The sequence below is a fragment of the Bolinopsis microptera genome, chromosome 7 (genome assembly GCF_026151205.1).
Source record: "Bolinopsis microptera isolate Bmic1 chromosome 7, MBARI_Bmic_1.0, whole genome shotgun sequence".
Taxonomy (NCBI): Eukaryota; Metazoa; Ctenophora; class Tentaculata; order Lobata; family Bolinopsidae; genus Bolinopsis; species Bolinopsis microptera.
This window is the reverse complement of record NC_087078.1, coordinates 7,993,200-8,019,269: the sequence shown is the minus strand read 5'-3', so window position 1 is coordinate 8,019,269 and position 26,070 is coordinate 7,993,200. Positions and strand designations below refer to the sequence as shown.

Genomic DNA, 26,070 nt, shown 5'->3' with positions numbered 1-26,070 from the left:
ACTATTTAACATCAGTGCTCAGCTCAGATAATATTAATATCTCATTATCATTTTTCCTTAGTAATGAACCAAGCAGCAGCCCATGCATTCGGGCATATCAGACACAGAGAAAGATTTTTTCCTGGAGAAAAAGTTCTTGCAAAGTATGGTCATGGACATACTTTCTTTATCGCTATCGTGTTGGAAGTTATGGGAGAAGGTAATAATAAGGCAGACGAAAGTCCCTCGTAACAGATCTAAATTCCCTATGTTGCCTGTATAGTAGTCTTTATCACTTGGCCTATATAGTTATTAAAACTGTTTTAATACATTAATAATAATAATAATAATAATAGGATTATGGCCACATAGCCATCTCGACAAAACTTGAAACCCAACTGCACTCTACGCTATTGCAGTTCGCACAATATTTTCAAAAAGAAAAATGTTCCTATCCGGAACATGTAATGATTAATTATTTTAAGGACGTTAACATGTAGTTCTGAATTTAACAATCAAGATACATTGATTCCTCGGTATTTAGCAATCAATGGGTTATTAGACATGAAATATGCATATGAATCATGCTCACATGTATTTATTTTTGACATCAAGGTTTCGCTGAGATCCCAGAAGTGACCCTTTGACGATGCTCCACTCGCTATCAGTTCATTTTTATAACATTGAAGTCGAGCTTTGAATGCGTCTACTGAACTGGCTTCTTTAACCGAACTTGGTACTTTGTTCCAGTAATTGGCAACCCGGTTACTGAGGACCTGATTTCCTCTTTTATCTTTTAGGATCTTGGTACCACTACGTGATATCCTGAAAAGATCTTGTCCATAGTCCACTTTACCCGTCGTTATTTTAAAGGTTTCAATAAGATCACCCCTCATACGGCGCTCCAGTAGTGTTGTTAACTGGAGGATTCTCAGTCTCTCATCGTATGGTAGGATACCAATCCCGTCGATTATTCGTGTAAATTCTCTCTGAACATCTTCTATCTTCTTAATAGTCCTCCAGTTTCCGTGCTCTGCTGGTAGATTCCACACTTGCACAGCGTATTCGATGTGAGGTCGAACTAGAGTTCGGTAGACATTTAGCATAACAAATTTGTTACGGCAGATCAAGCTTCGTTTGATCCAGCCTATAACAGACTTTGCTTTTTTCACGGACTTATCTATATGGTCACTCCAGTCCAGGTTTCTGGTAGTTAGAACTCCAAGATCCTTTTCTGACTTCACTTGGGGGAGGCATTCCCCATTCATGAAGTACTCATGCATTGGATTGTTACGCCCAATATGTAGTACCTTACACTTGCCATCCTTCACATTGAATCTTAGGAGCCATTCCTTCTCCCACGCATTGAGTTTCAGTATATCATCTTGCGCAACACTGTGATTAGCTGTGCTCGTTACTAGCTTAAGATCGTCAGCAAAGAGTGATACGAAGCTCTCAATTCCATCAGGGAGATCATTTATGAAGAGCAGGAAGAGCAGGGGGCCCAGCACGGTTCCTTGAGGGACCCCAGATGTTACAGCAAAGACTCTAGAAAATGATGATCCAACCCTGACGCGAAATGTTCTTCCTGTTAGAAAGTCTTCCACGACTGCAAGGGTGTTGCCAGATATTCCAAAGGATTGCAATTTTCTCAGCAATCGTTTGTGTGGTACAGAATCGAAAGCCTTCTGAAAATCGAGATACAGTATATCAGCTGACCCGTCCTTCTCTAGTATCTCACTGACAATGTCCATACATTCCAGGAGGTTCGAGACGCAGGATCTTTTTGGTAGGAAACCGTGTTGTTCATTCACAATCATGGGGGATACGTGAGCTAGAATATGGTTTCTTAAAAACCTCTCAAAGATCTTGGAAAGAACACACGTTAGGCTAATAGGGCGATAGTTGCTGGCTTGGGATTTATCCCCCTTTTTATGCAGTGCAGTGACATTTGCTTGCTTCCAGATTTCGGGAATCTTTCCGTCGTTGTAGCATTTTTGGAACAGTGCTGTGACTGAATCAGCAAACTGTTTGTTTTCGGCTAGTGTTTTCAAAAGCTTAGGGTGTATATCATCAGGTCCAACGGATTTCCAGATGTTAACTTTACGAAGTTGATCTTGAACTTCACTTGTATTGAATTTCAGGTCAAGAATCGTCTCCTTTGCGCTGTCTCCGGGTAGTGGGTCAGGTATTGAGGCCTGATCCTCCTTTACAAACGTGCTCTCAAAGAAAATCCCAAGTTGGTTAGCCATATCATGTGCTGAGTGGAGTTCATCCCCACTAGCATCTCTGATTCCAGAAATTGCAGCCCTAATCTTGCGCTTGGAGTTCATATAGCTGTAGAAAGCTTTTGGATTTATTTTTAGCTGGGCTGCTGCTTTATTCTCATAGCATATCATGAGCTGCTGTTGCTTCTTCTCGTAAGCACCCTGCTGATGTAGTGCATGATTCAGGTTTTTTGATGTCGGGTCGCTTTCAAAAATAGACCACAGTTTTTCTTTTAGCTTCCGTGCCTTGATTAGACATGGTTTGTCCCAGACCGATCGTGATTTTATTGCACCTGCACGATTTATCCTCAATTTGACGACTGGAACAGCTTCAGCAATGGTGTTGGCATTGGCCTGAATCAGATTCCAGTGCTCTTCAATAGTCAGCCGATACTCGCACATTCTCCTTTACAATGTAAGTGTATGATGTAGCACCCTTATCAGTGATAACAGGCAGAATGCTTGTCTTCATGAGGTTGAAAATCTTCAGCTTGGAATTATCAAACGCCTTTTGACTGTCTTCCTTCGATCTGTTGCTTTTATTTATAGTCGGGAAACTATCCAATATATCGACAATTTCATTGTAGGCCGTCTTCGCCTTGGCTATATGGTCGGGCATCAAGTTACAAATACAAGGGGTGCAGTACTGTTAGTGTTAAAACGAAGAGAGAGAAATTTGGCGCAAAACAAAAACAGATTTTCAGAAACTTTGACAAAAAAACAGATTACATATTAATATTGTTTCTTGTTACTAAACCTTTCTTCAGGAAGTTATAAAGTCAGAATAGTTGAAAGTGATACGGTCATAATTGTAAATACCGACTTTGATGAGATTAAAAAGGTAATATTTTTATTTCGTTTTTTTCCTCATTATTAAAAGTCACTTGCAATGATATACAGATGTTAACTTGCATAATATTGCATTAAATTATAAAGCTATATCGGTATATAGCTTATTTTCAGTTTGCCACAGTCAATATTTGATTTGTTTCTTCTGGATTTAAGATCTTATATCCGGATCCATCATTTACTAAAATGATGTTTTCCAGTGGGAGACAAACAGACCGACTGATAACATGAACAGTATTGGAGAATTTGGATGGGGCAAGACTTCTCCAGAAAGCTTTTACAGCAGCAGAAGCTACAAACCAACCACTCCAGAAAGAAAGACATGGAAATCATACTCTCCAAGATGGACCAACATACATAGCTTTCCTAAATATCAATCCCCTAAAAAGAAATCTCTTCTTGAAATTCCCAACTTCAGAGATAAAAAGCAGAATAGTCCGATGACCGATATCATGGAGAACTTAAAAAACCTGATACAATCACCAGTAATGGGTTTCCAAAAGTCACCAGCAGTCGACTTCAGCCGGACCCCTGGTAGTCGCCGGGCATTCATGCCTAGTTTGTCTAATGCATCGCTGTCTCGTCACCATTCGCCTGTGAAGAAACAAATGGCATCATTCTCTCTTACCCCGATTAAAGCAAAACTGAACCCAATGCAGTTGGGAAACTCTCGTGACCATCATGACGTATATAATCCTCCTGAGGGAACTGATGTTAGCTACGGACAGCCAAAAGAGAAGCTGAAGCCATTTTGCGCCCCTCCTCGTCCCCCTCTTAAGTGGACCGGGGAGCTCCCTCCCAAGGATGCCAATGATAACAAATACTCAAGAAAGGTTTTCTTGGGTGGCGTCCCCTGGGATATCAAAGATGAGAACCTTAAAGAAACTTTCGAGGTATTTGGAAGTCTGGCGGTAGAGTGGCCACCCAACAAAAATGGCCAAAAACCTAAAGGATATGTTTACATAGTCTTTGATGATGCCACCTCCGTTACCAACCTGCTAGAGTTTTGTCGATCTTACTCAGCAAGAGTATTCCGTGATGTCTCAGACGGTACCATGTACAAATACCATGTGCGATCAGAGAAAATGCATAGCAAGGAAATACAAGTCATACCATGGAATTTGAATGATGATACCAAAGTCATTGGTACTAAAGACAAGGTCAACATGCACCATCAAGTGTTTGTCGGAGGACTTCATGGGATGCTTACAGCGACCGGCCTTTCCAAGGTCATGAACGACTTGTTTGGCAATGTAGCCTATGTTGAAATAGACACCGACAAGTATAAATATCCTCTGGGTTCTGGCAGGGTGAATTTCTCGAGCTTGGAGAGCTATCAGAGAGCCATCCAAGAAAAGTATGTCCAAGTTCAGTGTATCTCCCCTAAGGTCGATAAAAGGATTCAAATAGACCCTTATATTCGAGAGAACGAAAATTGCTCCAAGTGCCAATATCCTGGTCCGATTTACTGCCGTAAGTGCCTTGACTACTTTTGCGAAGACTGTTGGGATTGGCACATGCGAAACTCCTCTACAAAGCACGAAAGGGTGTGTCGTACTCGAAACGGAAAAATTGTGTAACTCTGTGACTAAAACTATCTAATATATTAATCTCATTCGAATTTTCGCGATGTTTGGCAAAAATGTAATTAAATCTAAGCTAATTTATGTCAATTAAGAATTAATCCGTTCTGAATTGAAAAATGGCATTGTTTGTTGTAAAAATTACCTTATTTTAAGTCTTTAAGTGTACCTTACAAAATCGGACCCCCAAATTTGTCCCTCCATTTTATCATCCACTGCACTGCACTGCACTGCACTGCACTGCACCAACTGCACTGCACCAACTGCACTGCACCAACTGCACTGCACCAACTGCACTGCACCAACTGCACTGCACCAACTGCACTGCACCAACTGCACTGCACCAACTGCACTGCACCAACTGCACTGCACCAACTGCACTGCACCAACTGCACTGCACCAACTGCACTGCACCAACTGCACTGCACCAACTGCACTGCACCTGCACCAACTGTACTGCACTGTACTGTACTGCACTGTACTGTACTGCACTGCACTGCACTGTACTGCACTGTACTGCACTGCACTGCACTGCACTGCACTGCACTTCACTGCACTGCACTGCACCGACTGCACTGCACTGCACCAACTGCTCTGCACCAACTGCACTGCACTGTACCGACTGCACTGCACTGCACTGCAATGCACTGCACCAACTGCTCTGCACCAACTGCACTGCACTGTACCGACTGCACTGCACTGCACTGCAATGCACTGCACCGACTGCACTGCACTGCACTGCACTGCACTGCACTGCACTGCATTGCACTGCACTGCACTGCACTTCACTGCACTGCACTGCACCGACTGCACTGTACTGCACTGCACTGCACTGCATATTATGTACTAAGCAATTCAAGTATTTCTCAGCATTCACTGCACTGCAGTACACTTAGCGATATATCTGTAACCTAAAATCTTAATTCTTAGTGCGTAAATGGAATTCATCGCCATTAAAGTAGTACCTTTTAAAAAACCTGAATGAGTATTGAGTAAATATTATAATTATTATTATCATAGAAATAGCTTTTTTCCCTTGACAGTTTAGTGCACAGTATTGCGAATATATATTTACTATATCATATTGGGCATTTTTTAAATAAGTAAACATTAGTTTAATGCAACATTTTTAGCCTTTTAGTGTTCGTTTGACAACTCGTTTAATTCGTTTAGATGATCTTATCTTTTTGTTACTAAGTAGTATTATATCGCTTAAGATGAATAATATATAGATTTTTTACTCTAATTCTAGGTATTACTATAAGGCGATGAGTCAAATGTATAGTTGTTTTCATTATTATTTAATTTTCTATTCGAAGAAACTGCATGAGTGAACAAACGTAAACATAGCTTGTTTTGTTAATTGTAAGCAGATTGTTGTTCTTGTTACATTGCGCGTATCTCAAAGTACAGTTTCTAAATGACTGAATTGCTAAGGAAAAGGGGCCATTGTAACCATGGTTACCATCGTAACGATGTGAAGTTTATGCTCTGGTTGGATAAGGGTTAAGCACGGATTTAAGGAGTGCAAAGTGCCAAGTAGTAGGGGGTTGCTGGGCAGAGACAAGGGAGCCCTTGAAACGATCTTCACGTTCCAACTTTCAATTATAACAAAACATAGTATGAAGAATCAAAAGCAATGCAGAAATGTTCTGATAAAACCGTACTTATGAAGCTATGAGCTCACATGCAATCAAATTTTACGTAGCTTAAATATTCTCATATTTTATCGATGTTTTAAGAGGTTTACACTGTTACCCTGTTATAGGTTTTTTGACCCCTGTGTTTTCTTCCAAGTTTTAATTTTTGTGTTCAGATAATTCTACTCGAGTAGTAATTCTACTAATATAGCATAGTAGTAGTAGTAGTAATTGTCGTAGTATTAGTTGTAGTTGAAAAATTTTACCGTATGCTGTTACAATTAAATAAGCTTCTTTTATTGCTTTTTATTCTTTCAAACGTAATAATTCTCGTACTGTTTTTAGCTTATTAATGCATATCATCTTAAAGAAGTGTCATAAATTGGCTTTGGCCATTCAATTCAGATTACAGGTTTTGGTGTTTACACAAAGTCAAGTATTGAAAAGTTTTTTATTTCACCGTTTCTGAAACAGGAAATGTAATTATTATACATGTATATGAAACAACATTTATCTTTAAATATATTTGACAATGACATTTAGATACTCATATGATATGAGTCATATCACACTCGACTCTTTCGTAAAAACCATATTTTAAAGCTGAAAATGATCCAGTTGTGATTATTATCCCTTAATTTGAAGCCGAAATTTTAATTAAGGTGCGTGCTCAGTTACTCTTTAAGCTCACCTGCAATAAAAGATCGTCAAAAAACGTGGCCCAAGATTTTCAAAATCGAATAAAAAACGAATAAAAAATTCTCTAAGGCCTATCTCAAATTCTGGGTGATTGCTCTAAAAATATAGAAGATAGATTTTTAGACTCGATTTTCAGGACGCGCGGCCCCCTTCTCGCACTTAATTATTGTGTTTGTCTTGGAGCTGAACGAATGTCAAATATTTAATATTTTAGCTTATTTATTTATGTGTTTATACATAAACTTATCAATTATCATATTGTATCTTGTGATTATGAAGACTGTTTGCAACATATTTAATATTCATTCCAACATCTTAAAATTAGTAATAATACCGCTATTGTAAAAGTTTACCCAATACTTTTTGTTTCATTATTGAATTATGATACACGACTGGACACAACTGGATACACATAACACAACTGGACTCAGTATTGATGGAACAAAGGAAAATTAAAATGATATTATATATTACTAGAAAACCCGTGGTCACAGGGAGGAAGCTAATAGTAGTTTTTGTTAAGATACAGCCGATTAAAATGTTGCTCGCACTAAACAAAACGTAATATCAACAAAACCGATAAAAATGCCGTTCGCCAATCTTTGCACGTGCACGTGCGTGTAACAACCCTCGTTACTATGGTTACTATGCAACTTCTATTTGTTTACCCAATTTGCACGTGGGCGGTCGTACAGACATTATACAGCAGAAATATTGATATTATATTGAAATTGAAAAGCCTATAATAGTATAATTCCAACTGAAAAATAAACTTGATATCATTTATTTATTATTCATATTTTATTAACTAAATTTTTATAGCTTTGTACAACAAAGATATGGCGCCAACGAACAAGAGGGTAAAAAAACCTGAAGCAGAAGAGAAACGAGCTAAAGAGGAAGAGGAGACGATAGATCACCATACTGACAACGATGAAAACGATGATCTGAACCTCGAATCACAGGTAAATTGTAGATTAACGTGACACAGAGTTTTTAAATCTTTGGATTGATTAGTTTTTGCCTTAAGTTCGGTTACAAGAGGTTCTGTAATATATGTGACATGTGTCAGGACTATAAAACAAGACATATTAAATAAGAAGTTGGCTAATTAAAAATCGTATCAGAACCTTGATTCGCCTGATGATATGAGCGCATTTCTCAACATGATGCAGACGAACTTAGCTCAGAAAACTGGTGCAAAGCGCAAGCGCTCAGAACAGTTTCTACACGCTTCGGTGAAAGTTAGTTCTAAGAAAATGGAGGATATTGTCCATCGGCAAGGTAGATAATAGATATACTCTCTATGTTATATACATATAGACTATAGAGTCTCGTTGACATTACTCACGTATAATATTTCAATCTCGTATACAACCTTGTTCAAATTACAATTTAGAAAGAGTTTGATTGTTTAAACGTGAAAATCCAGGGACAGAACGAAGGAAACTTCAAGAGCAATATCAAGTGCAGGTCGACACTTTGATTCACACTTGGGAGGGTGAAATAGAGAAATCTAAGGAGATGGAAGAAAAACTGGCCAATACCTTTCGGACGCAACAGAAATTCTACACTACTCTCCGAGTCAATCAAGTCAGTCTATAATGACCATCTAGCTGGGCTCAGTATGATTGCTATCAAAATAAGACAATTTTTTAGTCATATATATATTTTATATATTGCGATAGGAATCTTCATTGATCCAGTTTCTCCCTGTTTATTTTGACATATCACAGGTAAAGATACTAAACGACTTAAAGAATCTTGCCAAGCAGTACAACACTGCATCAGAAGAGTTAGATAAACTTCACACAAACCAACAAGGCGATTTACCTGTATGTAATAATATTTTATTTTGTTATCATGTTGTAAAAATATGTTGACAAGTTCCAATTATCTTGTAATTACCCATTTTTTTATTGGTATTCAAGTTTAGGTCTGCAATGTGACGTCAATCCCTATACAGAGATACAGTATACATCTTTTAAGACTAACTCGGACCCAAATTGATTCACAAGCTCGTATTAAAAGAAACTCACATTTTTCTTTATTTCTAAAGATTTTTTGTTACAGGGCGAGTTGAAACGTGAAGTTTCTATGCTACACAAGAAATTTTTGATGGAGAGTCACAACGCTGAAGTTGCCAAAATGAAGAAAAACATGCAACAAATCATTTCTGCGTCCTTTTGATAGAACCATAAACTGACTGGCCGACTTATATTGATAGACGAAATGAATATCTCAATTTTGACGAACGTTTCTTTATTTTTGGGAACCATAGCAATGTTAAGACAAGATTAAAAGATTAATTATCATTTTGTACAATACTTTGTATACACCATATATATATATATACATATATTCTGTCAGTGACATTTAGTCTAGAGAGACATATTTTCAGCTATTTTAATATTATTTTCATTGTTAATATTCATAATGTTTAATTTGAATTTTGTGTGTTGAAACAACTTTTTAGTGTTTAGTGTTTACGTTAATATAAACTCATATTTTAATGAGATCTAATAAATAATTATTAAATCGACAAGGTTGACCTTTTAAAGAATTAATCATCTAAATTAACGTCGAATTAGACTGCCAATTTAAATGCTTCTTGCCTGTTTAGCGTTTATCGGTGATTGTGGAGGTGTCTTCGCATACAGAGTTAAATCTTGCTTCCAATCTATGAGAGTATAAGAGTACTTTAAATATTTAATCTCACACGGTGTCTATTTAGAAAGATATTTGAAATGGCCCAACCAGAAACTTTAGCATTAGAGCTTAGCCCGAAGGAGAAAATTATGGAAAAGATGTCGGTTGCAGCTATGCAGAATAGTATGGAAATGCCCTCGATGTCTGGTGTCTCACTTAACGTCATGTCAAACAAGGTAAATACTAAACTGATCACTAACTATTAACTAACTCCATTTCATTCACTAGCCATATGTAAAGTATATTCAAGTATATATCCCCGGGGTCAAATCGCCAAAATGCCTATACTTTAATATACCTTGATATACCCTAAATTAGGCTAGCCATATTCTTGGTTCAGATTGGCAAGATCAGCTTGTTTTCTGGTCTCCTGTACTCGTATATGATTTTCATCCAGTTTGGACAAAAAATGGCCGAGCTATGAGCCAAAAAACCATATACCCATATTTGGGCATACGGCCCAAATTTGAAAGCTTTTGGCCCATAAATTGATCAAATTTCAATATATTTGAATGAGACCAACTTCATATGGTAAGCCTAAACTAAATATTCTCTGTGATTTACAGCTCAACGGTAGTGAAAGTGATTTCATTAAAATTGAAATAACTCCATTAATTTTAAATATTTTTTTTTGGATTTTTCAGAATCGATTAAGAATCGCATTTCAACCTTATTTTGGGCGAAGTTTTTATTTAGGCCTCCAAAAAAATCGGGAAATAGGTATATTAAAGTTTATTAAGGTATCCGGGCACGGCCGGGTCCGCCGGGATTAAATCGGCAAAATACCTACATTTTGATCAAATTCAATATGGTCAGCCTCCCCCGGCCCCCACCGATTCCCATAGTGTGGATTTAATGTCAACCCAATCGCCTGATCCCACGTAATGAATAAACATTTGGCAAAGATGTCGGTTACAGCTATGCAGATGGAAATGCCCTCGATGCAGATGTCTGGTATCGCACTTAACACCATGAGCAAGCAGGTAAATAATATTTTTACATATCGCAATAACTCATCAGATGTGGAATTATTAATAAATATGATCTGAAAGAAATTATGCGCAACGGAGTTAAAATGACAGAGTTATCAAGCGTAATGAATAAACTCGTTATGCTAATATGCTAGATTCCTTGGTCATCTGAGAAGCTAGAGCTCTTCAGGACAAGTGCAATTTTAATGGCCAATTTGACTCGATCCAGTAATTTTTAAATGACTTAAAGAATGAACCTTCGTTTGAAGAAAATGAACACAATTATTATTTGATTTTAAATATTCCTCGTATGAATGGTGATCATAGTAAATCATACGAGACAAAATTATCTCGATCGGGCACCAGCACTTAGTGACTGAGAAATACGCCCAAACGTTTGCACGGTGACTTGTTGGCCACCAGCACCCTTAGATAAGATCTCTCGATTTTGATTCCTGACGTTTTTATATTATTCGGGAGGAATATTGTTCTGATGTTCCATTTCAAAGAACTACAGGGGTTTGAAAGACGAAGTAGTATGTTTGCTGCCCATCCGAAAGTCAAACACGGAGTATCAGAAATACATTCTAGAGGTAGATATTATTGACTTTGTTGACATTTCATTTTTCGATAAATTACAGTCAGAGGCTGATTATTTAGAATACCCAATTAGAAAAAAAGTTTAAAACCTGTATTTATGATAACAATTAATATAATAGCAAAAAATAACAATTATTACAATAGCAATTTAATCATTTTAATCATAATCAGTCATTTTAATCATAATCAAAGAAAAGGTTTGTAGAATGTAACTATCTGGGTCTGACTCGACTGCTATTTCTGTTTCAGGTTCATTTTCACTAAAAGGGCATGTTGATCCAGCTGTAGGGCTCGTTGCAAGTTCTGGAGACATTGAAAGACTGTCCGATGTATCTGACATACCTAAAGGTAATCTGAAGAAGCACGAATGAATTTTATCTTTTCTAATAATAAATTACACGAATAGATAATACATACATAGTATAGGAATTAGGAGGGCCCATTAGAAGTTGATTCCATGCGATATATATGAGAACAATAGCTCTTGTCTAGGATTTTTTTATAGTGTGCAAGCGTAAAACAGTATCGTAGACCAACTTTTGGAAGAAAAATACGTGGTTGCGTCAATTATAGGCCACTCCGTAGTTGACTAAACTCTCTCCAGTTTTTAGCATGAATCAAAGTTACACATTTCATTTTCGTTGGTTTATAGAATGATGGAAATATTTCATTTATCGAATTCAGGGTTTTATCGATATTATTAGTAGAGAAGATATGAAACTAAATTTCAGAATTGGTAAGACAGACTGAGTCAAAAGATTCAATGGATTCGAATGTAAGTTGAAATATTTTCGGCTAATTTATTCGCTGTGTTCGTATAAAATCTAATATAGCTTTGATAATTAATATGTTGGTTGTTGGGGACTGGCCCGAAGTGCCAGCCAATAGTCACTCAAAATATATATGACACTATTATAGAAACCTGCTTATCTCAAATATATATATATATTTGAGACATTCAGTGAAACAGTAAAACACGAAATTCACATATATATATATAGCTGGTACGTGCGGACAGTGTATTCGTGAGTCATCGAAAGAATCAAACTATCGGTGGCATGCTTGTACACAATAAGTACCGTGCCAGTGGAACTTTAAACTGTGATAATGAGAGAGAAACAACTGCAAGCCAGATCCAGGAACCAGACTCCGAAAGTCTAAGGGCGGTTCCCGGGGCTGTCGACCCAGGGTGCCATGCTTGTGGTAAATGTTATGTTTGTAAGCAAAATTTCCTGTCCCCCTGTTCCAATTTTAGTAGTCACCATTCTAAACAAGTTTTCCCTATAACTAAGTATATATCTTGTCAGAGTTATAACCTCATTTATTTAATGGAGTGTAAGACTTGTAAACAGTCGTATGTCGGTTATACTACCTCAAATCTCCCTAAGAGATTCTCTAACCATAAGAGTCACATAAAGAAAGGTATAAGAAGTTGTAAATTAGTTAACCATTTTTTAGATATTGATCATGATTTAGATTTTAGTACCATAGCCTCCTATAATTCCTCACTCAGTAAGCACCTTTCTGTCATTATAGTAGACGCTTTAGTATTTGAGCCTAATATTAGTAAAGCAGACAAAGAAAAGGCTATAAGCTAGAGAGGGGTTCTACCAGACCCAATTGAAAACCCTTGAACGGTTTGGGGGTATGAACACCCTTGATAGTAACCATCTACTTTTTAAATCTGCCGGAGCTTAGTTTTAGTTTTAGTATATTTTGTAGATTTTATTTAGTTATACCATTATTCCAGAGACGTGCATATAACATTTTTTACTTAAGTATAAATTTTACAGGTTTTTGTTGTGATTTTAAGTGATTTTCCGAGAATCAGTTATCAGTATTTAGATAAGAGATAAGATAAGAGTACATTTTTAACGGCTTTCAGTTTCTTTTTTAAATTTCAGTTCATCAGATTTTCCCACTGCTTTTAGTTTGTATTTATTCTCAATTGTATATGATTCGTATTTGTTGTAGTTACTTTAATGATATAATTTCTCAGAATTGATGTAAATAAACGATGCAAAGACTTTCGAAGATCTAATCACAACCGCTTTCTTTTATTGTGTAGAAGTCCAGCCATGAAATATATATATATGATACAATTGTTATTTATCAAAAGTCAAAACTCACAAATTTATCTATCACAAACTTATCTATCGCACTTGTTATATTATATTGTAATGGTGTTTTTCATACTTTCTCCGAAAGTGAAAGAAGATCTGAGAAAGGAATAGAGATCGGAAATAGTATGATTCGCTAATCCCATCTTTCTGTTGCAGAATGCAAGGCGGAAAAAGTCTGTGCCGCAATATGAGAATACCTACCGTATGGAACCAACTAGAAAACCTACACGAAAAGAACTTACCAACCTTTTTGAGAAAGTATTAAGTGATATTCCATCTGAAAAGGCCAACAGTCCAGACTTTCATACCGGGGTCAAGGTAATTTCAGAAGGACTTTCGTCAAAACTGTACCAAATCAAAAAGTCGAAAATCAAAAGTTTCAGCAAATAACTAAGAATAATTTTAAATTTTTTCCAGATTCGAATATACGATTTTCTCGAAACTTTTCAGATAGTTATATAGTCATAAGACGTATAATCTGTGACCGTTTGGGCGAATTTCTTGTGTGATATCTCAAATTAGTTATAATGTCTTGTAGCCATACTAGTGTAACCCGTGCCTACGGTTGGGACTTCACTATCGCAGATGAAATACAAAAGTATAAGCCCACCTATTATATTCGAAAACACTCATTACATTTTGCTCAGTAGAAACAGTAGAAACAGTCCGCAATTTAATTCTGAGTGCCCCTTACGTATCTAATAGTGATACTTGATAAGCAATCTTGAGGCCCTCCTGCCAAATTACCTAATTATATAGCAAATCTGTTGGGAGGGGAGAGGGGGCGAGAGTGGGAGAGGGGAAGAGTACGTGAGACACTTTAATATCACATTTGGGTCACAAAATGATCAATTAAACCACCGGCCGATTGAAAAATCCTTAATCATTTGGCTTCGTCATATACTAGTAAGCACTAATAAGTCCCAAATCTTATCACGTTTTATCATGTTATATTGTCACATACAATTTTAACATCAATTTCACACTGATAAGCACTGATTAGCCATGATTAAGGCCATGATTAAGGTCATGATTTAGGCCATGATCAAGGCCAAGCCACAAATCTCATGACTGATAATAGAATCGTCTCATTTCACTCTTAATTCGACAGCAGGATTTATAAGCAAGTTAATTTATTTTCAGTTAGGACAGGATTTGGCGGACGAAGTTATAGCTGAATGTCACAACTTAGAAGTGGAGAGGTAGGATTCGAATTTATCTTTGTACGTAACGCGCAGGTAAGTAAGCGCACCAAATTTGTATTTTGTTATGAAAAGACAAAGTGCTGTCCCTCACCATGACAGAAACTCTGCGCGCCTAAGACTCTGAAGTCTTTTACTAATTCACTCAGAGTGATGACTGATGTTCTGATCAACAGAAAGATTAAAAAAGGCCGATTTTTAGTTGAAAAGAAACCAACACTCAACGACAAAACAGAGTTGAACAATCCACAATCTAACACAGTTTTTAGTTGAGTGACGTGTAAATAGTAATATTTTCGTTTAAATTTCACTCCTCTGCAGCTGTCCATTAATTTCTTTTATCTCTTTTAATCTATTATCTCCTGTACACGTCAAGCCATTCGTTAATTTTCAGCCCTATTTGATAAATTGTATGTTCATATTTGCTCCGATTTCGTTAAAAACTATTTTACAGTGGATAACTATTTTACAGTTATGGACACGTTCATTTGAGTTTGAGGAAATTGGTAAACAAAAATAATAGCGTTTTCGACGATAGTGGCTTAGTTTTGACAATTATTAACTTAGCACGTTCAGAAGTTCTGAACATTAGCCATGTAACCCATACTCCCATATGCACTGCTCAGAAAGAAAATCTATTGTTGTTAGGCACTATAATGTTTTAAATGTCACATTCTGTGTGACTTAGTTAACTGCTGCACTGCAGTTGTCTATTTATCATTCCTTGGTCTGAAATATAGTAAATTAGGTCAATCTAACAATTATGATACAACATTGGTTAATGGGCACGGATCGAACGGTTACAAGGCAATATTTGGGTAACTTTGTCACACTCATGATACCATACCTCTATTCAACTGTGAGGTGTCCTAAAGACCTTTTCAACTTATTATTTGATGGTTTCTCTACCAATCATAGCCCTAAAATATGTTGTTTTGAATAGTTAGCTAATACAGGCACTTGGTTATTGGGAAATGAGGTTAATTCTGTCACAATATATATGAAATTTTAAATTTTGGGCGAATTATTTATATCTAATTTTGGTTTGAAAGGTGGGAAAACTTTATATGATGACAATATAGTTGATGCAAGTTAAGCTCAGTTCATGTTTACATTGTCACAAAAAATTATGCGAAATCGTAAATAGATTAAAAACAATGATTATAGAATGAAATAGTTTCTTATAATAACTCTTATAATAACTGATGTGACAAAGTAAACATGTCTTGCCTCTATTTTGAAGATCTATAACTCTATCAGAATTCAACATTCTTTCAGAAAAAATTGGTAGAATATTGTCCAGAACATCAGAGCTTGAGTTTAACAATTTTAGGTTAAATTTGTCAAAGTCACTAAAAATGTGACAAAATTAACTTTTCATGCCCCAACAATTTTAAGATAGTGTTTAAAAATTAGCATAGGCTGCTTTATTACCTATATAAATCAATCCAAACTACAAAAAATTATATGTTAATGTGATGACGATTACCTAATTCTTATAATAACTGATGTGACAAAGTAAACATGTCTTGCCCCTATTTTGAAGATCTATAACTCTATTAGAATTCAACATTCTTTCAGAAACGATTGAAAGAATATTGTCCAGAACATCAGAGCTCAATTTTAACAATTTTAGATAAATTTGTCAAAGACACTGAAAATGTGACAAAATTAACTTTCCATGCCCCAACAATATCAAGATAGTGTGTTAAAATTGGCATAGGATGCTTTATTACAGGTATATTAATCGATCCAAACTACGAAAAATATCTTTTAATCTGATGACGATTTCCTAACTCTTAAAACTTTATAATAACTGATGTGACAAAGTAAACATGTCTTGCACCTATTTTGAAGAAATATACCTCTATTAGAATACTATGTAACTTTATCATCAAAAAAATTTCGATAAACTAGTTATTTTGCCAGCATAATTATGATAATTTTTTTGTGACGAAATTACCCTATTTTTGACCATGTTGCGGTAGTTAAATTGTGACACTGTTAACATACCACCTGATAATGATTTATGTGACTGGTGCATAGTACTAGCAGTGTTGTTTGATCCATAGTACGTAATATAAGGGGTTTAATTAAGCTGGCATATCATTATTTGTTCAATTCCACACATGTTCAGATATCATCAAGATTATGTGACAAAGTAAACTTGGTTGTACCTTCTGTGTTTTAATTCCTCACGACTATATGATATGATAACAATTCGCAGCACTTCCAGGCCATCAAATAAACCAACACTACTCAGCATTGCTTATCAGGGTGCCCTAAACATTCATCACATATTTTCTTTAATGTGTGACATAGTAAACCTGAGTGCACCATCTAACGAAAAAAGTCGTCAAATATGTAGGTAATGGTCATATGTATCCATCCGATCAACTGGACACTCAAAAATTTGGTCAAAAACGGCAGCAAGGGGTCCATATTTACTCCGTCACATGTTTATAGTGTAACAACTGACAATGTAACCATTTCCGTGCCGGCCGTATTTAAGCGATATCTTATCACCTGATATCGTTATGTGACAAAGTTAGCCTAGAGGATGAGACGATTATCCTAACCATCAAGGGTTTATGTAATTTCATAGTGTGACAAAGTCAACTACACTGTGCCTTTTAATAGGGTCACTTATTTTTACCAATATCCTCAAACTCAAATGAACGTGTCCTTATATATTATGTTTGAAATATATTTCGTCGTCAAATTTTTAATGTAAATATTGATCGTTATAATTGAATTAATACTATTTCAGAATATGAGTATGACGTAGAAATGTCGATACTTTATTCAGCTATTTATTTCCATTAGAATCTGTCTTCACTGGTTGTATTCAGAAACAATCAGAAATTTGAATGAAAGAACTATCAAATTAAATTCATGTTTTACTAGCCTGTCACGTGACCAACACAGTTTTTGCTTATAACTCCTCAGGATCAGGGAAGCGTTTTAACCAATGAATCAGTTTCGAAAAATGTATTGCACATTCACACTTTGCTACTTTCATGAGCTCAATACCCTTATTAATAAAAAAATCGAAAATCCTTGCAGAGTCCGGTCTCTGGTCCCACTAAATCACTCGCCCAGCTTGGCGAGTGATTTAGTGGGACCAGGGACTGGACTCTGAATTTAACCGATTGTATTATACAGTACAATATACAACTACAATTACAAGGCCAACGACCGTGCTAAATCACTCTACAGTCGATCTTCGATATTTTTCTAGAAGAGCCCCCGACATGACAGTTGAGAGTGAGACCAACTTGAATTGATGTATTTTCGGACACTGATTCCGAATCACCCCCCATGACATCGGGTTAAAATGCTCCCCTGGCGAGATATTGGCGAAAAACTGGCTCGATCACGTGATATAACCATTTAAGGAAGTTGGTCCAATTTCTCGTTAGGGTTAGGGTTTCAGCATATGCTTTTGTTAGAGATTGGGTTAGGGTTGGGATCAGATTAGAGGGCTAGGATTTCGAATAGTCATTCAGGGCCACCAAGAAAACGTGTCTAAAAAGTCACGTGACAGTCGTGTGTAGAGTGATAAATCAGGCCAAGGAGCATTATTAAGGGTTTCGGGGAAGCGTAACTCAAAATGTAAATTCTTAACCAAGTTTTTGCCAGGTACCGGTTTGTGTGCCTATCAACAGTTATAAGTCGAGAGGGAACCAGCGCTTACCAGGCTAGCAGACTACTGTCGGACCAGGATAGAGATACCTGGGAGGAAGCGAGTCTGAAACTTGCTAATGTTAACATCCATCTCCAACTCTACTGTGTTTATCTAGACTGAATCTAAGCATGCCATCAATGTTTTCATCATCAGATTTAAAATTCTATGCTTTTTCTGCTCTTAGGATTTTCATAATTATTCAAGTCCAAGATCATTAGACCACCATGAAACTGGTGGAAAGGTTTGCTGATGTTTCCCCGTCAGAGGATATTGTAGTTAAACGTTGATTGTGAAAAACAGATATAATATGTAAATGTACTACAATTCGTATTTGTTTTATACACATTTGACTTGATGAACGATCATACTACATAGATTTGGATACTGACGAGGAGGTGAACCATATTTGTTTGGACACAAGACAGTGATACTGGGTTTTGATTGGCCAATTCTGCAATACCGTTGGTTGTTTACTGTTACAACCCAGTCAGAAAAATATGGTTAAGGGGGGGGGGGGGGGGGGGGGGGGGGGGCCAATGGATATTTTTTTGTGAAACTTGATTTCGAGATAGCAGTTGACCAACAAACTAGGACCAGTGACCGAACTTTTGAGGGGGTCCCGGACCCTAACCGCCAAACGGTGCCTGCGGGGCAGCCACGCCCATATTTGGTCCAAATTAGGCCCAATTTAGCCAAATACCCTGAACATGCCCAAAACCCAAATTTTAGGTGCTCTACTTGTAGCTAGTGGTCTCCTGAACTCGTATATGAAATTTCATCAAGATTGGACAAAAAATGACTGAGTTATGAGCCAAAAACCATATGCCCATATTTGGGCATACGCACCAAATTTGGTAGATTTCGTCCCATAAATTGGTCAAATATCAATATTTTTCACTGAAACTTACTTTATATGAAAGGTAAGCCTAAACTACATATTCTCTGTAAGTTATAGCTTTATATCTGTTTAAATGTGGATACTAAGGCGAAAAGACCACAAAAAATGAACTAAATTGCCCATATCTTGGTTCGCGATATTCGCGGAATTGATCTCATTAAAATTGTAACAACTCGATCAGTTTTCAAAATTTTTCCATGAAATTTTCGGAATCGACTCGAAATCGCATTTCCACCTTAGTTTGAGAACAGATTTTTGATTTAGGCCTCCAAAAAAATTTGGCGGCCAAATTCCAAAATTTTCCCGGAGAAATTCAGAATTTGGCCGCCAAATTTTTTTTGAGGCCTTAATCAAAAATCTGTTCTCAAACTAAGGTGGAAATGCGATTTCGAGTCGATTCCGAAAATTTCATGGAAAAATTTTGAAAACTGATTGAGTTGTTACAATTTTAATGAGATCAATTCCGCGAATATCGCGAACCAAGATATGGGCAATTTAGTTCATTTTTTGTGGTCTTTTCGCCTTAGTATCCACATTTAAACAGATATAAAGCTATAACTTACAGAGAATATGTAGTTTAGGCTTACCTTTCATATAAAGTAAGTTTCAGTGAAAAATATTGATATTTGACCAATTTATGGGACGAAATCTACCAAATTTGGTGCGTATGCCCAAATATGGGCATATGGTTTTTGGCTCATAACTCAGTCATTTTTTGTCCAATCTTGATGAAATTTCATATACGACTTCAAGAGACCACTAGCTACAAGTAGAGCACCTAAAATTTGGGTTTTGGGCATGTTCAGAGTATTTGGCTAAATTGGGCCTAATTTGGACCAAATATGGGCGTGGCTGCCCTGCGGGCACCGTTTGGCGGTTGGGGTCCGGGACCCCCTCAAAAGTTCGGTCACTGGTCTTAGTTTGTTGGTCAACTGCTATCTCGAAATCAAGTTTCACAAAAAAATATCCATTGGCCCCCCCCCTTAATCTCCTCAAAAGTACCCAGATGGCAGATTTAATATCGATAGTATGTTTTGATAACTATAGTTTTAGCTAAGTTCGCCAATTTACTCATTGTATCTACCTAATTTTATGAAGAGGTGTGAACTAAAAGATTATTAGTGCTGTTCAATTTTTGACATTTCGGATACAATAACAAATAAAATGATTTTATTGAGGAAACGGAAGAAAATTATTAATAATTTATAAATTTGATTAACAATAAAAGGTTTTTCAAGTTGAAGAGGAATTTGATATCTTGAAAATAAAAAATGTAAGCTCATAATAAAGACAATGATATTTTAAAAAGATCTATCTGTCCGATGCAAGTCACATGGCATATTGGATCACCATCAGTGAGAATTAGAACTTCTTAAGCTTGAGTCTTCATCGATTACGAAACATAAACAGCAACAAATTCCAGTTGGCAGTTCATCCTAAAAAATAATCAAATAAAAACATTGTGGTCACCTGGATTTTGAAGCTAAATTCCTATTAACATTTAAGCCAGTTTCAGTTTTCCTGGACAGTTTTAACATACGCTAAACATACGTTGTACATGCAATGTACATACATAAACATACATAAATTACCTAAAGTAATATATAGTCCGAAGTTAAAGCCGTGTTCAACTTGGATACCTAAAAAGTCAAGTAATAACAAAGTCGAATTCAAGTTCTTCTTTACAAGGGGACGTTGCCGAACAAGTAAGAAACTGACTCTCCATTGTGTGTTCTTCTGATAGCTTCACCAAGGATGGAACTCACATCGATCGCCTGCAAACAGTACAATATGACTATCATTTCATTTAGTCATCAGTAAAATCCTAATTTATCTATTTCGCCCAAGTTTGTTGGAAATTTAAAATGTCTGCTGATAAAATAGTAGTTGGGGATTAACGCGACTCTTTAATGACGACTAGTAGTAGTGGACTATGGACAGTTCCTAGCTGACGAGTGAACAGTTCCTAGCTTGTGGTTGCTGCTCTATTTAAAATGCAAGGTGGAACTGGGTCGCCAGATGTACATGGTACAGCAGGGTGTCAGAATTATTGGCGTGTTTGAAATTTTATGTGTATTTTATGATGAAATCAATATTTTTCGACGGGTCATAACTTTACTTCTGAATATCGAAATTACAAAATTCAAAAACTGGTCTGTAGACAATCGTCTGAACTTTTTCAGAATTTTAAAATTTTGTGTTGATGTACCTCAAAACCCATAATTTAGGCCGTTATTTAAAGGGTCGATTCCATACTTGGTTAGATTTACGAAGGAGTAAGGGATTTATGTGTATTTTTTTTGGTGAATTTTTTCTGAAATTATTCTTTAGACTAAAGTGCACAGCTCTTCAGGCGATAGCGAAACACATCGAAAACTATAGATTTTATAAAAGCTCTCTTTCTCCTCTAACTGACCCAATAAAATATAGTCGTACATGTATAATGGTAAAACCTTAAGCCGCTGCTATGTTGGCATTGCCATTACATCTGCCGATTCACAATAGAGCTCATCTGCAACATGGGAGGGGGGGGGGGGGGGGGGTTTCACTGCCCTTTTTTACACTACACTTTCGCCTTTTTGGTGTATGGTGAAGTAAAAAGGAACACTTTGAATTACACTTAACAAAATTATCTTCTAAAGATCTTCTTTTTTCCTATTATTTTCCAATCAGTCTTCACACAGTAAATTTCCAAATGGAAAACGTACCTTCGGTATTATATCCCGCAGTGTACAGGTTTTTATTGCAATGAAGATTGAAGATGTAGCTCGGTTTGCCAGAAAAGTGCTCAACTGCAGACAAGCAGGAGCATTTCATTTCAATTCGTATGCATGCCTATTTCAAATAATAAGCTAACTAGTATTGTTTTGCATTGGGTGCACACATTATGTATATGGTCTATGGCATGTACAACACTGCACAGAATATAATACCGCATTTCAGAGGTAGATCTCAATCTATCCTTAGCAATGCGAACAGAGCTTCATCACTGGTACACTCTCGATTTAGAATCTAGCATGGAAACAAAGGACTATTACTCTCAGATGGATCCTAAATTTACATTGATCCAGATCTTTCTTCAGTTCACTTATGCCAAATTAACCGCGCGAACGTTGCATGCTTTTGATTGTAGGTGAGGGTAACGCGCGCCTAAATGCGCAAAAGTTATGTGGATTTTAACATAAATTTCATTGTCGCGTCATCCATTTGGTCAGTGCTGATGGCTTCCTGGACCTCCAGTAGACTTACATACCGAGTCACGTTTCCTCTGTTCAAGTTAAGGGCTGAGCCATTCATTGGCAACATTAAGAGCCCGAGAGAACACATACAGCTTTCATTACGGTGAACCATCGAGACTCGAGATAGTACATTAGTAGAGGGCAGAGGCACTTCTTCTTTGTGAAGCCATGCGTCATAAGTGATGCATAGGAAACGGGTTTTTAAATCCCCTGTGCTGAATGTACGTTACATTGTACAAACCAGATCATAGACTCTTATCTTGAGTCTCGGCGTAGTGGTGAATTTCCCGTTACCTCATACCGGTAAATGCAACGATACATGTTAGGTCCAAGTGCACTTAGTCTACTAGAAATGTCATCAACAGTAATAGAATATTCAGCTTAGTACGGATATATTTTTCCCGCACATTACAATTTGGTAATCTCACGACCACTGTCATCAGTAATACTCAAGTTAACCGAATGTATATAATTCTAATTTTCGGAGGACCTCCACTGTTTTTAAAAGAATAACCGGAATTACTGAATTTTAAATATTTGATTCGATTTACTTTTTCATAACATTTTAGAGAACACAGTTTTGAACACAGTACGGTGAAAGGATTAGCTATCTTGTATCGTGAAACATACCAAACAAGGATATACTTAGTAAAAATTAAAATAATACTGTAAGTATCAACCATGTCGCTTTTCGAACTCCCAATAAATTAACGATCAGCGCTTCATCATCATTATTAAGATTTTAGTTACATACGGAGTAATAAACATAAGTTAATAACTTATCAGTGCAATAAATTAATATGACCACACGCTGTGCTGGAAGCCAAAAGTTTTGAACGTGGTTTGCTCACAAGAATTTACATTGTTATTTGAAAGACATGCAAACAAAAATAAGCCCATAGTCCATAACGAGGTGCAACGTCAAATATGAGTGCGAATAACCGGATTAAAATTTCGATGTTTAATTTTTTCAATATTTTATTAAACTGCTCATAATTTCCAGAGTTACTGGAATTCTAAAAAATACTTTCAGGACGGCTAAAAAGTACAGTCAGACCTCTATTAAATGGGCCTCTAATCTCTATCAGTATTAAGCTGTTTTGCATAAAATTCCGCATGAAATGGAATTTTAACTGCACCGCATCGTCATGACATTCAAGCCTTTAGTGTCTGTCATACGTTTATAAGCTCGGCAAATTGATTTCTTCTATGCTACCTCTACTATAGCTATAGCCTGACCACGGTCTTAAGTCGGTCACGTGGTTTTCAACCTTAATCTAGCATCCAACTAACTGTGTGTAGTACAGGTCTAACGGAGTCCGAATTTATAACAAAAAACAAGTTATATGCGCGGAATATTGACGTTACACCATAATCCACTACATAAACACACTGCTCATGCTGTGATGTATGTAACAGCCTAAAACAGCTGATCTCATCGGCTCTCAAAATCTAGTTTAAATTCTGAAGTTTCTTTACACACCGCGTGTACGGTGCAGAGAGCTTTTCTATTAAAGTGCAAGAACAGCCCCTTTTAAGAAATAATAAGTAGCCTGGTATTATTTTCTTTACATTAAAATGGCACACATTTCAATTAGCTTTTTTGAAATCTTCTTGGTTAGTCATTCATTAAATTGCAAGGATATAACTTCTGCAAAGTCCGTTTCAAATTTTTCCCAATAAGTTGAATAGTTTACTTGTTGTAATCATTCTGTAGGTCAAAAAATAAAAATAATATGAGCTATAATTTTTGGTATGATTTTCAAGAAGATTTGGAGTTCGCCAATTCAGACATGTAAGCAAGTTTCAGCCTATATTCTGAAGCATCTTAACATGGTAATATCTTAGAGAAACTTGCACTCTTTTCATTCTTTACATTATTTAAATTCGTCAGACAAGGCTGCCAATGCAACTTTTGAAGTTTCATTACATATGCAATAAGTAAAAGGCTGCGGAAAAACTTCAATCTTTTATCAACGCATCATAATTATAAATTAATTTATGCATAAACTAACTTCAATTTCAGTCGCTTTGCTCTCATTTTTCTTCGAGAGAGTTTGAGATAATAAAGTTTAAAGGACACAGGTGGTTGAAATATTAACAATTCAAGACAATTAAAGCGGGATATTTTGAAGAAGATAGCTAATACTTTCGCCGTTGTGTGTCCGTCGAATTGCCTCCCCAATGATCGAGCTGACGTCGATTACCTGAAATGCATGCTAGATTAATTTGTACAAACAATCGCATCATTCACAGATAAACGCCTCAGTCGACCGAGATTATGAGCCCTTTAAATTTCAACGAAGTGACAAAGTCACGAACGAGACACAAAATTTCTCACGAGATTTCTCAGGCAATGGGTCAAAGTTAATAAACTTTCATAAGGGGCGCTCTGGAGAAAGGTAAATTAAATATCACACATATTTGGAAGCGTCTCAGGTTACGTCAGTGACAGAGAGAAAGAGAAAATATCTAGACATTTATGAAGTTTATAAATTAGAGTTTTACAGAGTTTTAACTCGTTATCAGCAGCAGACAACTGACCACTGAATAGGATAATGGTCGGACCGACTACCTCCCGCTAATCTAATGAAGTCCTGGTCCCAAAAAACCAGGTTATCTGATACACACTTATTAGTTTCTCCTGTTCCTCTTAATTTCCCGATCCATGACTCGTGCCGAAGGCACAAAAGAGTCAAGGACAAGGGTTAGCGATCGAGGTTTTTTTTGTATATGGTAGCTTTGCGACCGTGCCTGCGAGCGTGCGAGCGTGCGTGCGTGCGTACGTGCCTGCGAGCACTGTTATCGCCCACGTGACTACCTGCGCAAAGTTATTTTGCGTGATAATCTGAATTATATAATTGTTGGCGCGCGGCGCTGAACCAACCAAGTACATTATTAATTTCATCATGTACGTATCCCACTAGGCACTAATTGATAGCATATTATTATTATTTTGAGTTAGTATTACTATGTTGCACAGATCCGTGTCAGGTTGCATAAACAATAAACATATGGTTACATAGAAATATACACGATTTTCAAATTCAATATAGAATTATATTAACTGGGCGGCGCTCGGCAGTCGGCATGTCACTTCGCCATATTTGCATGTTTATATAAACAGAAAAGACTGGGCCGTCCCCAGGTTGTATGGAATATGATAAATACGCCATCACGGATCGGGAAATTGAGCGGCCATCCACAAAAGAAAAGCGGCCGCATTTCTTGTTTCTTGTTTCCTATCATTTCATATTTCCTCTAATTCCATATTGGATGCATCATATTTCAAGTTTGGTTCCCAAGACTGTTGTCTTGTGTCGTACCATATGGAAATTATAGAACTCCTGACAAATATCATGCCGGCACTCGTCGGGTCAGAAGTTCTACTTCTATAACCTAATTAGCGCCACTTCTACCAGATTTCTTTTTAAGCTTAAACTTTAAAGACACGATGACCATGTTTAATAGTTCACAAATTTAATGAAACGGAAACGAACTCAAAGTCACTGGCAAGTTTCCAGATTTACTAAAAGCAATTTTAACAATGTCACAGAATCTGTGCGCAATGAATTTTCCGTAAGAAGAACATTTACACCACTATCCGAGAATCATTACTACAC

At 36.6% G+C, this 26,070-nt stretch overlaps 5 protein-coding genes across 9 annotated transcripts in view; 3 read left to right on the top strand and 2 right to left on the bottom strand.

Moving 5' to 3' along the window:
* LOC134818839 (cytoplasmic polyadenylation element-binding protein 3-like) overlaps positions 1-6,051 on the top strand; it is a 56,474-nt gene extending 50,423 nt beyond the window's left edge. Inside the window, exons 2-4 of the mRNA XM_063828524.1 lie at positions 64-199; positions 3,014-3,087; positions 3,296-6,051. Coding sequence (XP_063684594.1) covers positions 64-199; positions 3,014-3,087; positions 3,296-4,675 — 1,590 coding nt within the window. The 3' untranslated portion in view covers positions 4,676-6,051. The remainder of the gene's footprint in view (positions 1-63; positions 200-3,013; positions 3,088-3,295) is intronic.
* LOC134818855 (synaptonemal complex protein 3-like) overlaps positions 1-9,734 on the top strand; it is a 60,157-nt gene extending 50,423 nt beyond the window's left edge. Inside the window, exons 2-6 of the mRNA XM_063828546.1 lie at positions 7,841-7,982; positions 8,145-8,301; positions 8,450-8,610; positions 8,754-8,852; positions 9,091-9,734. Coding sequence (XP_063684616.1) covers positions 7,857-7,982; positions 8,145-8,301; positions 8,450-8,610; positions 8,754-8,852; positions 9,091-9,207 — 660 coding nt within the window. The 5' untranslated portion in view covers positions 7,841-7,856 and the 3' untranslated portion in view covers positions 9,208-9,734. The remainder of the gene's footprint in view (positions 1-7,840; positions 7,983-8,144; positions 8,302-8,449; positions 8,611-8,753; positions 8,853-9,090) is intronic.
* The window catches only part of LOC134818849 (uncharacterized), a 68,945-nt gene extending 50,418 nt beyond the window's left edge, over positions 1-18,527 (top strand). The window contains exons 2-9 of one of the 2 annotated variants that reach the window (XM_063828540.1): positions 9,752-9,902; positions 10,632-10,709; positions 11,215-11,290; positions 11,547-11,645; positions 12,029-12,072; positions 13,577-13,738; positions 14,564-14,622; positions 18,265-18,527. In XM_063828540.1, coding sequence (XP_063684610.1) covers positions 9,765-9,902; positions 10,632-10,709; positions 11,215-11,290; positions 11,547-11,645; positions 12,029-12,072; positions 13,577-13,738; positions 14,564-14,622; positions 18,265-18,430 — 822 coding nt within the window. In that variant the 5' untranslated portion in view covers positions 9,752-9,764 and the 3' untranslated portion in view covers positions 18,431-18,527. The remainder of the gene's footprint in view (positions 1-9,751; positions 9,903-10,631; positions 10,710-11,214; positions 11,291-11,546; positions 11,646-12,028; positions 12,073-13,576; positions 13,739-14,563; positions 14,623-18,264) is intronic. The other variant, XM_063828541.1, reaches the window with a different exon arrangement.
* The window catches only part of LOC134818831 (GATOR1 complex protein DEPDC5-like), a 70,059-nt gene that overhangs the window by 42,383 nt on the left and 1,606 nt on the right, over positions 1-26,070 (bottom strand). The gene's annotated exons all lie outside the window — the stretch shown is intronic.
* The window catches only part of LOC134818848 (ribose-phosphate pyrophosphokinase 1-like), a 115,710-nt gene continuing 110,016 nt past the window's right edge, over positions 20,377-26,070 (bottom strand). For 2 of the 4 annotated variants that reach the window (XM_063828536.1, XM_063828538.1), the window contains exon 9: positions 20,377-20,983. In XM_063828536.1, the coding sequence (XP_063684606.1) occupies positions 20,891-20,983 (93 nt within the window). In that variant the 3' untranslated portion in view covers positions 20,377-20,890. Of the gene's footprint in view, positions 20,984-23,089; positions 24,655-26,070 lie in introns of those variants that run through there. The other 2 variants (XM_063828537.1, XM_063828539.1) reach the window with 1 other exon arrangement.